Source organism: Musca domestica, unplaced genomic scaffold, assembly GCF_030504385.1.
Source record: "Musca domestica strain aabys unplaced genomic scaffold, Musca_domestica.polishedcontigs.V.1.1 8, whole genome shotgun sequence".
NCBI classification, from domain to species: domain Eukaryota; kingdom Metazoa; phylum Arthropoda; class Insecta; order Diptera; family Muscidae; genus Musca; species Musca domestica.
This window is the reverse complement of record NW_026712409.1, coordinates 2,279,544-2,295,148: the sequence shown is the minus strand read 5'-3', so window position 1 is coordinate 2,295,148 and position 15,605 is coordinate 2,279,544. Positions and strand designations below refer to the sequence as shown.

Below are 15,605 nucleotides of genomic sequence, written 5' to 3'. Positions count from 1 at the left end.
GAATAAAAACTCAGTGTCATCTATTGGAGCATTTTAATGTAACGGTTTTCGGTGATTGTCTTCACTGTATTCCTTTCCAACTATCAACAGGGCGAGTCATAATTTTACTAATATTTGGGCTTTATGCTGCCTTAAAGTATGCAACATCTTAGCATTTTTTGCGCCACCACAATTAACAACAGGGGATGTAGTCGTAAGAGATTAATTCAACCGCAAATATTGGAATGTTGAACATGTTACCAAATTTGTGGAAAAAATATTTTGAAAAATGTACGTAATTGTATTGGAACAAGTAAAATATTATCAGTCGGTTTTGCCGACAGATATATGCCCCTAGCGTTGAGTTATGATTATTCAAACTCTTGACTTGACGTTGAAAATTTTGAAAAGATTTGGTCCAAGAAAACTTAGGTTCTAAAACCATTATTTCGATGGGGCACTTTTGGCCGCATCAAATGATATATACCCTCTGTAGCAATATGGCTGAGGCTATAACATTGAGATTGAGATTCATTTAATGGGAGAGTAATGCGAAATTTTTAGTGACAATCATGTGTGCTGTAAGTTAGATCTGAGTTAAGTGTGGCAAGAGGCACATTCCAATATTTCTATCATTACATGATCTGGTGTGAAAATGGAATATATCGAGCCAGTCATTGTGGTACTTCCCCCAAAACGGGTCATCATTTTGAATAATATAACTCTCATTAAATGCAAAATAAGCATCCAAATCTCTTCAAATTCACAACATTTTTTCCATAATTTTTAATAACACAAGATCTGGTGTTAAATTGACAGTTATCAACTCGCCCCTTCTGGTACCGCCCCCACAAAGGGTAACATACTTGTCTATATCACAAATTTCAATACATATATCTTATTTCACATTTCAACATTTTCCCAGTCGATATAGTAGTCCCATAGCGACTCTTGTATATCGTTCCATACTTCCAACTATCATTCTCCAGTTTTAATTTTGAAATAATTGAGATATTTTGATTCTGTATTTCAGGTTGATGCATTGAGGATTTCAACTCGGTAAGTGATGAACAAATTGAAATTATTGTGAAATGTCCGTCTAAATGGGATTGAATTCTTTTTAAAATGTCCTATTGTGTTTATAACGCCGCAAGCCCCCTCCCTCCTCCTTCATCGTGTCCCATGACAAAACAAAAACTGCATTTCTGGGTTTTAATTTACTAAATTTTGGTTTTGTTTTTGTTGTTGTTGTTTTTTTTATTATTTACTATAACATTTTTTATTATCTTTTTACATAAAATTAAGTTAAAATAGTTTTAATTGCATTTTACTTTTTGTTTTGTGTTTTTTTGTTTTTTGTTTTTGTTGTTTCATTTTATTATTTATTACCTAGAATTACTACTCGAATATTAATTGATTCAAAAAGTTGCCTAAGTTTCAAATATTACAAAATTGTTGTTATCATCTTTTTTGTTGTTTGTTTCATTTGTTGATCTTTTGTGTTTCCTTTTTGTTTTGTTTTTGTTGGGGTGGTGTTTTGTTTTTGGATTTTGGTTTTTTTATTTGTTTTGTTTGGTTTTTACTGCTTAAGAGTAAATAGTTATCACTTCACGCCCGCCTCCTCGCACCATTAGCACCTTTTCCAGTCCTTCTGTCAGAACTTCCATAAATTCCATATCTGTGAACGAAACAAAAAAAATGCAAAACGCAAACGGAAAGAGTTAAGGAAAACCATTTCGGTGGCTGACATTGGAAATGCTGGAATAAATAGAGAGAGAAAGAGAAATAGGTTTGCAAATAATAACGAATGGCCTAGACATGTTTGAACGGACCAGGGTCGGGAGTCTTGTCCACAAGTTAATGCCCCGAATGTTATCAGGGTCGGGAGTTTTGTTCACAAATTAATACCCCGAATGTTACATTTAAATGTAAAAATGTTGAGGTATGTAATTTTACCCAATGAAAACTCCGTTCCAGAACCAGCAAGAATCTACTACTTTACCATTTTTAAATTTTTCTAAAAATCCTGTACTAAAAGACCCCATAAAGTATATATGTTCATAATCAGCATAAAATTCTAAGGCATTTAACGATATCCGTCTGTCTGTCTGTCCGTCTGTTATTTAACGGACGAGATATATCGGTCCACGTTTTAGGATAGCCGCCATATAACAGTACCTCCCGATATTCTGTATTTTGATGATTTTCGCCACATTTTTCACGGATTCTAATGGGTTCTAGCTCCGGTGGCGAGACATATAACGATACCTCCCGATACTCGGTAGTTTAATGATTTTCGCCACATTTTTACCCGGATTTGTGTAAAATTTGGTATTTGCATGACTAGCTCCGGTGGCGAAACATTGTATGTATACGTCTACATTTTTATATAACCCCCACATAACGGTACCTCCCAATATTCGGTATTTTAAAGATTTTTACAACATTTTTCCACGGATTTGTCTAAAAATTGGTGTTTGTAGTTCGTAATGGGTTCTAGCTCCGCTAACGGAACATTGAAAAATTAGGTCCACGTTTTCGTATAGCCTCCACATAATGGTACCTCCAGATATTCAGTATTTTACTGATTTATTTCACATTTTTCCACGGATTTGTCTAAAAATTGCTATTTTTAGTTCATAATGGGTTCTATCTCCGGCGACAGAACATTGAAAATTTAGGTCTACGTTTTCCTATAGCGCATATATAACGAATATTCAAAATTTTGACCCTTTTTGGTGGAGGTACCAGAAGAAGTGAACCAATATATCCCATCTTCAGCAGATCTTGTGTTAGTGGAAATAATGGGATGTGCGAAATATGAAGAAAATCGGACTCTAAAATCACATTTTATAAAAGTTATAATTATTCAAAATTTTGACCCTTTGTGGGGGAGGTACTTGATGGAGTGGGTCGATATCGTTCATTTTCGCAGCTAACGTAGCACTGATGCAAATATTGGGATTCGCAAAGTTGGAACAAAATCGGATTATTCTTTCTCTTTCTGTGCAGTAAATTATATGCTTTGAAAGTGTTGATATTTTGTGTGGGAGGTACCAGAAGGAGTGGACCTATATTGTCCATCTCGGAACTCGATCTAAGTTTGGCAATAATATTGCGATTTACCAAGTTTGGATCAAATCGGATACTCCCTTCGAGAGTTACCGTGTGTACTAGCCAGCCAGGCGGACAGATGGACGGACGGACATGGCTAGATCGACTCCAAATGTTCTGAAACGGATTTGGTGCAAAGGAATCTAGGGTGTAAACCCGTTAATTTTATGAGTCACGTTTTGGCCTTATCAAATAAAATATACCCTCTCTAGCCATGTGGCTGAGGGTATAAAAATTCAAAGCGTATATCTCAACTCTTTTTTTGACAAAATAAATCGTCATACTCTCATGATTCTACATTTGTTCCGACAACACATGTCTTGCCATCTTTCGTTATTGTTTTCTTTTTTTCTTGAATTTTGTGAAATTCTTTAGTCGTTTTGAAAAGGATGCAATTATTTTCACGAGCTGAATTAACTTCCTTGGGTGGACCAGGTAAATTCATAATAACCAATTGGGCATCTTGTGATTTATTTACAATAACTTCGTTAAGTTTAACAGCCGTATGCATCCGACGAACGTTCATTTCATCGCTGGAAAAGAAGGGAGGAAAAAATAAATTTTAAATAAATTCCAAAACAGTGGTCAGCTCTCAAGACGTACGGTTTCTTTTCAACGTAGCTATCGTTGTTTGAATCTTCATCGTCGTCATCGTTTTGCCGGTTGTCACCATTCGCCTCGTAGGCTTTGCTGATGTTGTTCTCATCGTCCTTAGATTCCTGTGACCAAAAACACAAAACAAAAGACAAGAAAATGAAAAACATCAACATTAGTTAGGTAATGGAGGCGGGGTCTTCTTTTGTTTAAATTTCAATAAAAATAAATTTTGATAATTTTTTTGGAAAACTGACATTTTCGTGTTTTTCTTCTACTGTGGGATCAGCGAATCGCACTTTGGATGAGGTTTTCATACTTTCATGATGATGATCGATTATTGTTTGTACCTATAAAATTAAACAAAAGTAGGAAATTATAAACAAATCATTTTTGTTGTTGTTAAGGTGCATTTGTTTCACATTTCTCTTTTTTTTTGTTTTTGAACATAACAAATAGAAGAGAGAGATAGTATAGATTATAAGAGAGAGAGAAAGAGAAAATCGAATCAAACTATAAACTAATTTTGGGAAATAAAACGAAAACTAAAGACTATCTCATCAACAAAGCTTTAAATAAACAAACAATTCTCCATAACATTATTGATTATTTGTTGTAAATTAAACTTGTGTGCATTAAATCATACATACATACATAAATACTTTATAAATAATTATTTAATTAACTAAGGATTGGTCATATTTATAAATAATTTTGTTGTCCAATTAAACGAAATTAATTAAACTAAATTAATTGTTCCTAAAGTAATTTGGGGTCCTCAAATTAACCGAATAATGTGAGTTCATTTAGGTTTCAATTCAGTGGGTAATCCTTTGTGTGCTCTTTTAGTTAAAAAATCAATCCTTAAACTACTGCAATCCAAATCGAGACAGATGCCATCATTTTAGTAAAGCTTGATATAACACATTCCGCTTATTTTTAAGAATATCGAATTTTAGTGTAAGTTTCAAGGATAAATTGGCAATTAGTGCTTGAAAAAAATATTCACTCATTGGGCGGAGCTGCAGAAGGCAAACAGAAAAATACCTAAAAAGCGTTTTTTCTCTCAAAAGCACATTCCAAAGCAATGCTGTACAAAATCCTACGTTAGCCTATGTTTTTGTCGAACGCTCGTTCTCTTACGACGCTAATTATTGAAACTTCGATTAACAGAAAATTTTCTAATATTTGTTAAATTATCTTTCAATCAGTGAAAAAAATAAAGCAAACCTTTTGGTTTGGTTCTATAAATTATTTAAGAGAAGTTTGTTCTTTCTCGTCGTGAGCCTCAATGTTCTAAGAATGCCACGAGAAAAACGTAATTTTTCTCTCATAAATCGATGATTGCCAATCAAATTCATCGAAGCTTTATAAATTTCTTTCTTCCTTAAAGTGACGGATATTGTTTATTACAATTGTTAAAGTATGTTTACATTAGAGTCTTTTTTCCGAATTAAACTCATTTATGAGTATTTATTTGAGTTATATTTAATGTAACATCCTCTAATGTGAACGTACTATGTTTAAACTAAAAAATAATTTTAAATTTATTTTAAAATAAAAAAAAAAAAACGTCCGAACAAAAAAACCATATATTTTTTTGATATATAAACATTGCTCACATGCCATTTCCTAATCTATGCCAGTGCAAAAGAGTGTATCCGCAGGATTGCCATACTAACTTGCGATTGAGTTTTATACCTAAAACTTATTTAAAATGTAAATAATCTGGATATATCTGCCATACATAGTTCCCTCTGATTTCATGTTACAATGGACCAAGTTGGAAATATCATCCGAAGAAAAATAAAATAAAATTTTATGACACAAGAGAGGAATGCTAGAAATTGGTCAAATTTTGTGAAATCAGTTCAGCTGATTGCTACAAGATGAGGAGCTACAAAAATTCACGGACAGCTTAGGAATACTCCTGCTAAATTCGCCGGAAACCGATTCAGATGAAGACATAGCTCCGAAGCTCATTTAAGTTCCGTCCGATATAAACCATACCAAATCCGTAAAAAATGCATGGTTTGGTTTAGCGATTCTGGAGTATTCCCTATCGTCTTAATTTCATATTGTCCTCTTTTCAAAAAGAAGAAAACATAGCAACGTTGCAAAATTTGCTTATCGCTACCAATATCATGACTTAATCTCGGTGAATAGGATGGTCACTCGGCTTTTTCAGCTTGTTGATATGAGACTTTGGTGAAAGTTATTATTTACCTTAAACCCCCTATAAACACAAAATTTGTTACGGAATCTTAAGACTTGATACGCGAGTGAGAGTGTTCGAAGTGTACGAGTTTTATACAAAGTTTACTCCTTCTCTTTCTATTTATGTGGGAGCACTCGCGATTTACTCATGTTTGAAATCGAGCGAAGAAAATTATTTCGTTCGCTGGTTTTATGACTATAAAAGCCAAGAAGGTAAAACGGTGGACTTAGTGTACAAAAACAACCAAAGCAAAAACATTATTATGTGCTTTGTAGGTACAAATTGGCGACATTGATCTTGCTTCTGCTACGTATGCAGGTGTGTATTGAGAAAATACACCTAGTTACGGAATGGCAGAAATTAAAAGACTATTCGGAACGATTAAAAACTGATATAATTCCAACGAATTTTACTCCCACTCGAACATGAGCAAAGCTTGCTCGCGTTCTTATCCCAGTGACATCAATAAATAGAGAATACTCGATTTATTTTTGCTACTCTTAGGGGGGCTCCAGCTCCACTACGAGTGAGTTTCACTGTCTATTCGTATTCGAGCAAGCTTTTCGGAGTTTATGATACAAAGTGGTGTAGAGAATCATATTTTCGAGCTTTCCCCACTTTTGTCCTTTCCTTCTTGTCTAATAGATTCGTGTTCGTTTATTTCATGAATATCATGAAACTCCTTATGGTTGTAGCCACCACTCGGGACCGGGGGCCAGAAATTTTTATATTGCAATACATATATTATATAAAGCTAGATTTCTGAACCTTGTTGACGCTCAAGAAGACAACTGATAAATTTTCTAACAAATTACGAAGGCAGGATTTTATTGGATTAACTAGTCTGGAATTTGTTCATGGGTTAGAAAGGTCCAGTGCTTCTGTTATGTCCTGCCAAAACGGTCAAAATTTTGGGCATGTAGTAGGAAAAATATCGATGGTCATTTAATTCGATGTTTTTGCGATATATTTATTGCTAAAGATCGATATTGTAAATACTCTTAGTAAAGTAGGAGAAATTCTTAAGATATAGCCTTGAATCAATTCTCCCAATTTTTGACAATGTTTTAGAAACTCTAAAAAAAGTTGTGAAAAATAATTTGAAGAAAAAAATTAAACCGGACAAGAATAAGATAACCTCCTTTTTTCACATTGATAAGTACACTCCTGTGTTTAATAAAGGAGATCATCATATTCCCTCATATCCTCTTTATTCAGTTTTTCTTGCAATTTTTCTTATATTTTTATTTATTTAGTGCCAGAGTTTTGCCCAGAATTGTTGAGAGGGCGGAGTTAAACAGTTTTTTTCAGGTTTTTTTCTCATGTAAAAAGTGTTCATTAACAATTTCCAACGTTTGGTCCTTTTGGATAATATCGAAATTGAAAACTATATATCCCTAAAGTGCAAGTTTTTGCAGGGTGCACCAAAAACAAATCCGTTGTTTTTTGTCATCACCAAAGCTCGTACGTCCGTACCTAGAAAAAAGGCATCAACACTTCTAGAAGCCCTATAAATAATTTTTGGTGTTTGATCTTTGCCATGACATTTTTATTAGAGTAATTATGGCTACTAAAATATTCATTATAACTTTTATACCGGCTAATAAAGATTTTCCTTAAATATATCAAATCGTATTACAAAATAAAAATCCTTCATGCGGCTACGTTTTATTTGCAAGACTAGTAGAAGTTCTATTTTGTTGTCAAAACGCAATTTTTTAAATCTGAAATGAATTCTTAAAATGATTTCTTTAAAACTTCTAACTTTTTTGATTGATTCCTCGTAGAAGAGGTTTGACAGCAAGAGAAGACTGTGGCTTGAGTTGGCCTTCTGTACGACCTTATTAAATTGAATTTACATACATTTATAAAGGGTACTATGCTAAAAAAAATCCATTAACTCCCAAAAAAAAAAAACATCCTTTGGATACACTCAGATCAGATTAAATAACACAACATACACAAACAGTTATAAAAATTTGCACAAATAAGTACAGCAAGAGAGTTTGACAGAGAGAGAGAGAGGAATATAGATAGGAAGAGAGAACCAACATTGAACAATAACTGACGGTTTTTGCATGATGTGTGAGAGAGAAAGAGAGATATAGAATCCCCATGGAAGTTATGAAATGTGATACATGGACGACAATAGACGGTAATGAGTGACAGACATGGGCAACCATTTCCGGTGACAGGGATGTAGAATGTTTTTGTAGAGATATGAAGGCATATGCAAAATGGTTTTAAAGTAATGATGATGAATGTTCGTTGCAAGAAGACAAATGGAGGAGACGATGATAAAAGTGTGTTGTCACATAACCACACTGCCACTAAAATGGCAGAAAGAGATTTATGAATGATGAGAGAGAAAAATGGAAAAATAAAATGTTTTAGTCATTGGCTAAAACTCAAGGCGGTGAAGATGGAGGTGTGTTGCTTGACAATAATGGATTGTTTATACAAATGATGTTTGGCAGAGTATGCTCCCCATTGATGGATGAATAAATAAATGAATGGATGTTGGGTTGACGATGTTGATAAAGATCCTGTGATGGAATGCTGCGAATGCACTGCTAAACACAACAACAACAAACAAACAAAACAAAAAAAGAACACGAACGGATTCTCTCTTTTTGAACATTTAGTGATGATGGCTGATGGACAGATGAACAGATGGACGAATGGATGGCATTGCTGTTGGTAGTAGTAACAAAAAGTGGTAGTAGTAGTAGTAGAAGAAGAAACAGAATTAGATTGTTTTTGTTTTGTTACCAAAGGTATTTTATCCTCCCCAGTTGTTGGTTTCTGGTCCATTTGCAATATTTTTGTCGTAAAGGATTTTTGTTTTGATATTTTTTGTTTTCGTTTTGATTTTGTAGTAGTGGTAGTTGTAGAAACACACATATATAGATGTTAGATTAATACAAACAAATAAATTTCATTTTGATTTTTTTTTTGGTATATAAAAAGAGAAGAGAGGGAGATACAAGAACAATTGGTGTTTTGAGGTGTCAAATGCTCAGTGTGTGTGTGTATGCGTGGGTGGGTAGGTGGTTGGTTGGTTGGTTGGGTGTTGTTGTAAACAAAATGAATACAAACTCAATGTCGAAAACCGAAAAAAAACAAGTAAATAAAAAATATGACACGCATATTTTGATCCAATGAGTTTTCGAGAGATACGACAAAATAAATATTTGAATAATGAATAAATAATAAATTAATTCAATTAAATGGATACCAACAGAAATTAAACAAATGTAATAATGGCATAATGCATGGGGGGAATGATCGTGGGGGTGTCGCGCAACGGTAGACAAGTAAAGTCTTTGGACACATTCAATCGGAAAAACATTTATCGACATTGAATTCACCCAAAATAATATTCCAATAAAATTATCTTATTTAGCAGAACAAATTCGATATGCAGATAAGATTCCTTGTTATCTATAATAGTAAGGTTCTTAGGTGTAAACATATAAATATATGATGCTAGCCTTATTTTCAATCTTGGGGTTTGACAAAGACTTTACTTTTTCAAACATTTGTCAATTTTCGTTTTTTGAAAGAATTTTGGTTTCGTTTCTTGGGCAATACATACAACTTTGGTTTTCTCTGTGCGATTCAATCGTAATTCACGTAACATTTGATTCCTTTGCTCCATCATCAAGGTACGCTCATAGGTATAAGCTGATATATCACTGTTCATCTGGAAATGACAAAAGAAAAAGAAAATACACAATATATTAGAAAGAAGAAATAAGATATATTTTTGGACAGAAAAATATTTCAACATCTTCGATTTGATTTGAATTATTTTTTTATTTTCCGTTAAAAAAGTTTTCAAAAATTGGCATATTTTCAATTTCATCTAATGCAGATAAAAATATTGGTATGTGCAAAATTTGAAGGAATCGAACATTTATATCCAATTTTATGCGAAAACAGAAATTCCGATAAATTACATATTCATATCAGATTTCGGGTTAAGGGAAATATTTAGATATAGCAAGTTGCAAAGAATGTCATGACAGATATAAGTATTGGAAATTGTAAGCCTTTGTGAGTATATCATCTTCACATGAGGAAATTCGAGCAGGTTGATGAATGAATTTAGATGCTTATTTCGCCTTCTTTGAGCGTTTTGTTTTTCAAAATCTTGAATCCTATGATGGGGAGGAAATTATTTTTTATTGAAAATGTTGACGTTTTGTGTGGGAGGTACCAGAAGGAGTGGACCGATGTTGGCCATCTTCGAACTCGATCTAAGCTTAACAATAATATTACAATGTACCAAGTTTGCATCAAATCGGATACTCCCTTCGAGAGTTATCGTGCGCACCAGGCAGCCAGACAGATAGACGGACGGACATCGCTAGATCGACTCCAAATGTCCTAAAAGTATTTGGGCGAAGAGACTTAGGGTCTAAAACCATTATAGACGAGGAGGGGTTCAAGTGATTGCAAGAAGACATTTTTTCCAACAAGAATTTGCAAGCTCTCAGTGAGAATTTTTCTCTCGAATTGCTGTCCCTTGCAGAACGACTTCCAGTAACAGCTGTTAACAATTGTTAAAAATCATTTTACTCACCATTTCGACAACTTCAACTTCTGCCTCAATTCGCAAATGATAAAGGAACGTTTTCAAATCTTTTTTCATTTGTATGGAATTGTCCTCCATCTGGGCAACGGTGAAGATGCGCAATTTACAGTTTCTCCAAGTGCGGTGTTGTTTCAACAAGAAAGGCAATAACATTAGAAGGCCACCATCGTGGACAATCCACCAAATATCGATGTTGCCTCCAATCTAAGGGGAAGAGAGAGAGAGAGAGAGAGAGAGAGAGAGAAAATTTAATAGAATAAGGAAACCAGATCCCCCTTTCGATGAGCTTACCTTGTGATTTGATTCGGGGAAAAAGTTAATACCCTTTGGCACCAACAAGGCCATGTGACAGGCGGCGACAGTGCGCACCGTTTGTATGAAGATCTTCCAACTTTGCACGCCATCCTTGCGCCAGCTGTAGGGCCAACCCACAATCACGGTGTTGGGTTTCATGCCACCCAGACCAATTGTTTGAACCCTAAAATTGGAGGTGATTTTATTATCACGTTCCTATTTTTATCTCACTTTCATCTCCCGACGGGAGGGTACTTACACTGAACTAATACCCTCACCGATTTCCTTGGCCACCAAGACATCGCAAAATCCTTTAACTTTCTCGTCGTCCATTAGCTTGCGCAGAGCCTGTTTGGCTTCTACGGCCCGTGAGCCGATCTTCGAATGATCACCCTGTATGACCGAGACACAAATGGTCAGACCCTTGCCAGCCTTCAGCTGGGTGGCAAAGGCAAACATTTTGCGATATTTGGGCATGAAATTGTCATTGAGTTTGGAGAGCACCAAAATCTGTGGACGCCAGTTCTTGGTGTGCTGGGGACCCTCATCCAGACGTAACAACGAATATCTGGCAGCGGTGAGAGCCATACCTCGGATGCCATCACCCCATTCCTTTTCGGCTCTAAGGGTGTGGACAATTCATTAGCAATGGCGACTAGCAATGGAATCTCTTGCAGTGGCCAACTTACCCTCGGTATTCAATGTATTTATAAATCACAACCGCCATTCCCATGGCAATTAAGGCAAAGTACCAGGATGTCATGAACATAACGGAGATACACAATGTAAGGCCAATAAGTGACAGAGACCAGTGATAGAACTTGAAACGTGGCCTCCAGTTGGGTGTACGCAACAGGGTCTGTACAGCACAGGCCAGGTTAACGAAGCCGTAGCACATCAGGAAAAACATGGACAACAAAGGCGCCAACAAGTCAACGTTACCTGATAGAGGGAGGGAGGGGAAGTGGAGAGGAATTAGATTTTAACTCCCGGTCAATTACTCCTGACCCTTACTTACCCAACAAAATGCCGCACTGGCAAATGCACAAAGTCAACAACAGGGCCCGTGTGGGCTCACCACGCTTGGACGATTTGGCAAATGGTGCCAGGAATGGTATAATCTCATCTCTGGCTATGGCCTGCAGCAGACGCGGGGCACCAGTTAAACTCTGTAGACCAGCTCCCAGAGTGGATAAGAATGAACCGATCAAGATGACCCATTGATTTGGCCAAGCAATGTTGGCTACAACCAATTTACCGCCAATGGATTGACCGAATCTGAAATTGAGAGCAATCGAAAAAATGAAAATCGGAAGTCAGAAATATATGTTTGAGGAAATCTAATGGAAAATCATAAATATCTGGCTTGAATGTTCGCTTCGAATATAATGTAAAATTTGTCGTACTTTTTCGAGCCGAACAGACAGACAGACGGAAAAAATCGACATAGAATTTTATTTATATTATTTATTCCGATATTATTAATCAGAATTGTTTCAAATTTCGTAGTTGAAGTTCAAAAGGGTACTACAACCTAACCCCCTTATAAGCGAAGGGGTTTCATTTGAGAGGTATTTTTCTACGAATTTTTTTGAAATTTGTGAAGTTCCTTCAAAATGGTTGAGGCTATTAAAAGTTCTGTCCGGACGAACTTAGCTTCTTTTTTACTCTTTGAACTTCCTGTCCCCTACCCCTCTTTTTCGATATCAACATTTCAAAAATATAATATTTTTTACACCACTCCATCATAGTCTATGTCCCGCACAGCTCTAGCTCTTCCCTCTTCTTAATTGTCTGTATTTTTCGCATCCCCCAGTACGAATTTCAATAAAGTCCTTCTGAAAACTTTTTGCAGAGCCACACAGTAAATGTCTATATATTTTTGTGTACAATTTGGACTTTTTAGCACAATTTAGTACTTTTTAGTACAATTTAGTACTTTTTAGTACAATTTAGTACTTTTTTAGTACAATTTAGTACTTTTTAGTACAATTTAGTATAATTTTCCAAAAATCCAGTCTCATAAAAGAAATATGGACTGAATGCAAAATCATTAGGAATTTTAGGAATTTATTTCGAGCTATCCTTCTCTGGGAATAATGACTTGTGAAAATTTATATTCCAGAACAAATACAGATTTGAAAATTTTTTATCATTGATCCCGGGTGAGACATAAATTGTAGAATTTTTTCAGAACTGTACAGTGCATCGCCTTAAAATTTAAAATATACACTTGGTAGGATATTTTGAGTCATTACAAAAGCATATCCTTTATCTTACTATAGAAGGATGGACTTACGCTGGCTTGGCCCAGGAGTCCAAGCCCGCTCCTAGATGTCTATATTGCTGGCATTTTTCTTAAATTTTATATAGAAAATATTTTTTTTTTCCAGTTGGGCATCTCCCTCGAAATGGCGTCGGAATGGATTCTTGTGTTCGTCGCAAAATTTAGGCAATATTACTTCGAATATTTAAGATTTTTTTGTAAATTTAATTTGAACCATGATCCTTATAGACCCATAAATTATACGCAGTAGCCTAATAATGCTATATCCCCAGTCAGGACCATTGTGGGTTTCACTGCTTGCATAGAAAACCATCTTAACTTTTCGATCCTGTTTTCAGTGGTAAACCTCACTTATTTCGCTTTACTCGAAACACGAATACATTTGAAATATCGCTAAGTTTTATTATTCTAGTGTTTTATTTTAATAATTCACTAATGGATTTGACCCTCCCTCCTCCACCCCTCCCTCTCGCACATACTTACTTGTCTCTTAGCAATAGATTGTCCACGGTACCGGCAAACAACAAAACACACGACAGGTACACCGAACTCGTGGTTAGAATGGCGCAGATTGTTCCAATGGGTATGCTCTTTTGGGCATCGGCCAAGTCACCTGATCTGTTTGAACCAGCCATAATGCCTAGTAATTAGTGAGGATATAGGAAAAAAAAAACCAAACAACAACAACAATATTAATTATATATCCATAAACAATCATGAAAAGATTTGAAACACATTTGGCCATTCAAATTAGCGGCTTTTTTTGGCCACTGCTAACCACAACTAATGGCCATAAAAAAATTCACTCCCACGAAATGGATTTAATTGAATTAGACCCTCCAACCCCATACTAACCTGTTACTGAGGGGAAGAAGATGCCAATGAGCAGGGTGAAAGAGGTGGTAATATCAGCCATAACTTGATTGTAGGTCGATGGAGCCATATTGTCAATGTCTGTTGCATTTTTGCCATAGGCAATGAATTGTCCAAGCTGGAATGGAGGAGGAAAGGGGAAAGAGAGTTGCAATACTTCGAGAGGGAATCATTCAACCAAATACTTACTTCCAAAAATGAGGGCATAATATTGTCATAGAATACACCGCTGGACAAACCTTTGATACCCTTGACCTTGGTCACATTGTGGGCTAAATGAGTGAGGGGCGGGAAATGGAAGAAAATTGGAAATTGTCATTGAACCATTTACGGGATTTCTTTTTTTTTCAGTGGTTAGTCTGACACTTACTCATGTAGTATTCATCGCATTTGCCATCTGGACAGAATAGATCGGAGAGCACAGTGTCTTCTTTGGTACAATTGTCGATGTGTATATCTTTGAGTAGACGATTTCCGAGCACGCACATGCTGTACAACAAAATCAACGTGTGGAATAGATTGGTGTGAAATTTTAGACAAATTTTGGGGAGATGTTTTTTTTTTTTGATTTTTAATTTTGTGAAAAATCAGATTTTTAAATGAAATTACAGACCCGCAAAACAAAGACCTGGGATTTATGGAGGGATAATAGTTCAAATATTTGAGGTATTTAGAAAAGAGAAATAAATTAATGTTGAAGGGTCAATATTTTAGTTTTTCGATTATTCTCTTCAACAAATAATCGACTCGTCTATCTCGTATGAAAATGAAAAGAGACCAAAACTCAAACACCGTTCTAGAGATGACTTTTACTTTTTAATATCCTCCACCATTCTATGGAGGGTATATAAGCTTTGTCATTCAGTTTGTAACTCCTTGAAATATTACGGATGGACCCAATAAAGTATATACAGGGTGATATGAAAAAACTGCAACCAACTTCAGACTGCTGTCATTTCTAAGCCACTCGTCCGACAGCTATTAAAATTATTCCAGTGACACCTGATTATATTGTTTGCAAGCGTACAAAAGCATTTTGGTGAGAATTTTCCAGAAGTACAGTTATTCGTGATGGAATTTAAGCGTGATAGTTGGATTTCTTTATATTTGGCAGGAAAACCACAAGGGGCTATCGATAGAGCACTCCAGAATTTAAATGGGAAAAGATCTCGTGCCACCGCTCGTTACAGTGATACTTCTAGCGTAGTCCGACGTCAAGGAAATGGGCGGAAGAAAACAGCAACATCAGCAGATGTGGTTCGAAAAGTAAAGAAAGCGACTTGATCGAAACCCGCGTCGCAGTGGCCGAAAAATGGCTCGTGAGCTGAACATATCGCAATTTTCCATTCGGCAAATATTGAAAAATTAGCTCGGGGTAAAGCCATTGAAATTCCGAGAAGAGCAAGAGCTTACACCGCAACAGAAAGAAAATAGACTAAAAAGAGCTAAAGAGTTGCTTCGCTTGGCCGAAAGTGGCGAACTGCCAAATTTGTGGCGAACTGTCAAACAAACAATATGATAGTGTTTACTTGCCAAAGAGGTCAGCTGAAAATGTGCACCCTCAGTTGGCCACCAGAACTCAAGCGCCGACCATGGTGATGGTGTGGCCCGCCATAACAGCCGATGGTCGCTCTCCGCTCGTATTA

At 35.8% G+C, this 15,605-nt stretch overlaps 1 protein-coding gene across 6 annotated transcripts in view; it reads right to left on the bottom strand.

Annotated features, from left to right (window-relative positions):
* Positions 1–1,486: 1,486 nt before the first annotated feature.
* LOC101897946 (solute carrier family 12 member 6) overlaps positions 1,487–15,605 on the bottom strand; it is an 83,705-nt gene continuing 69,586 nt past the window's right edge. For 4 of the 6 annotated variants that reach the window (XM_005176444.4, XM_005176443.4, XM_059130758.1 and 1 more), the window contains 15 exons: positions 14,330–14,448; positions 14,149–14,231; positions 13,942–14,077; positions 13,570–13,726; positions 11,818–12,077; positions 11,489–11,741; positions 11,059–11,421; positions 10,797–10,983; positions 10,494–10,709; positions 9,504–9,611; positions 8,678–8,710; positions 3,945–4,037; positions 3,697–3,812; positions 3,487–3,626; positions 1,487–1,657 (listed from right to left, as the gene is read on the bottom strand). In XM_005176444.4, coding sequence (XP_005176501.1) covers positions 1,566–1,657; positions 3,487–3,626; positions 3,697–3,812; positions 3,945–4,037; positions 8,678–8,710; positions 9,504–9,611; positions 10,494–10,709; positions 10,797–10,983; positions 11,059–11,421; positions 11,489–11,741; positions 11,818–12,077; positions 13,570–13,726; positions 13,942–14,077; positions 14,149–14,231; positions 14,330–14,448 — 2,356 coding nt within the window. In that variant the 3' untranslated portion in view covers positions 1,487–1,565. The remainder of the gene's footprint in view (positions 1,658–3,486; positions 3,627–3,696; positions 3,813–3,944; positions 4,038–8,677; positions 8,711–9,503; positions 9,612–10,493; positions 10,710–10,796; positions 10,984–11,058; positions 11,422–11,488; positions 11,742–11,817; positions 12,078–13,569; positions 13,727–13,941; positions 14,078–14,148; positions 14,232–14,329; positions 14,449–15,605) is intronic. The other 2 variants (XM_059130759.1, XM_059130760.1) reach the window with 2 other exon arrangements.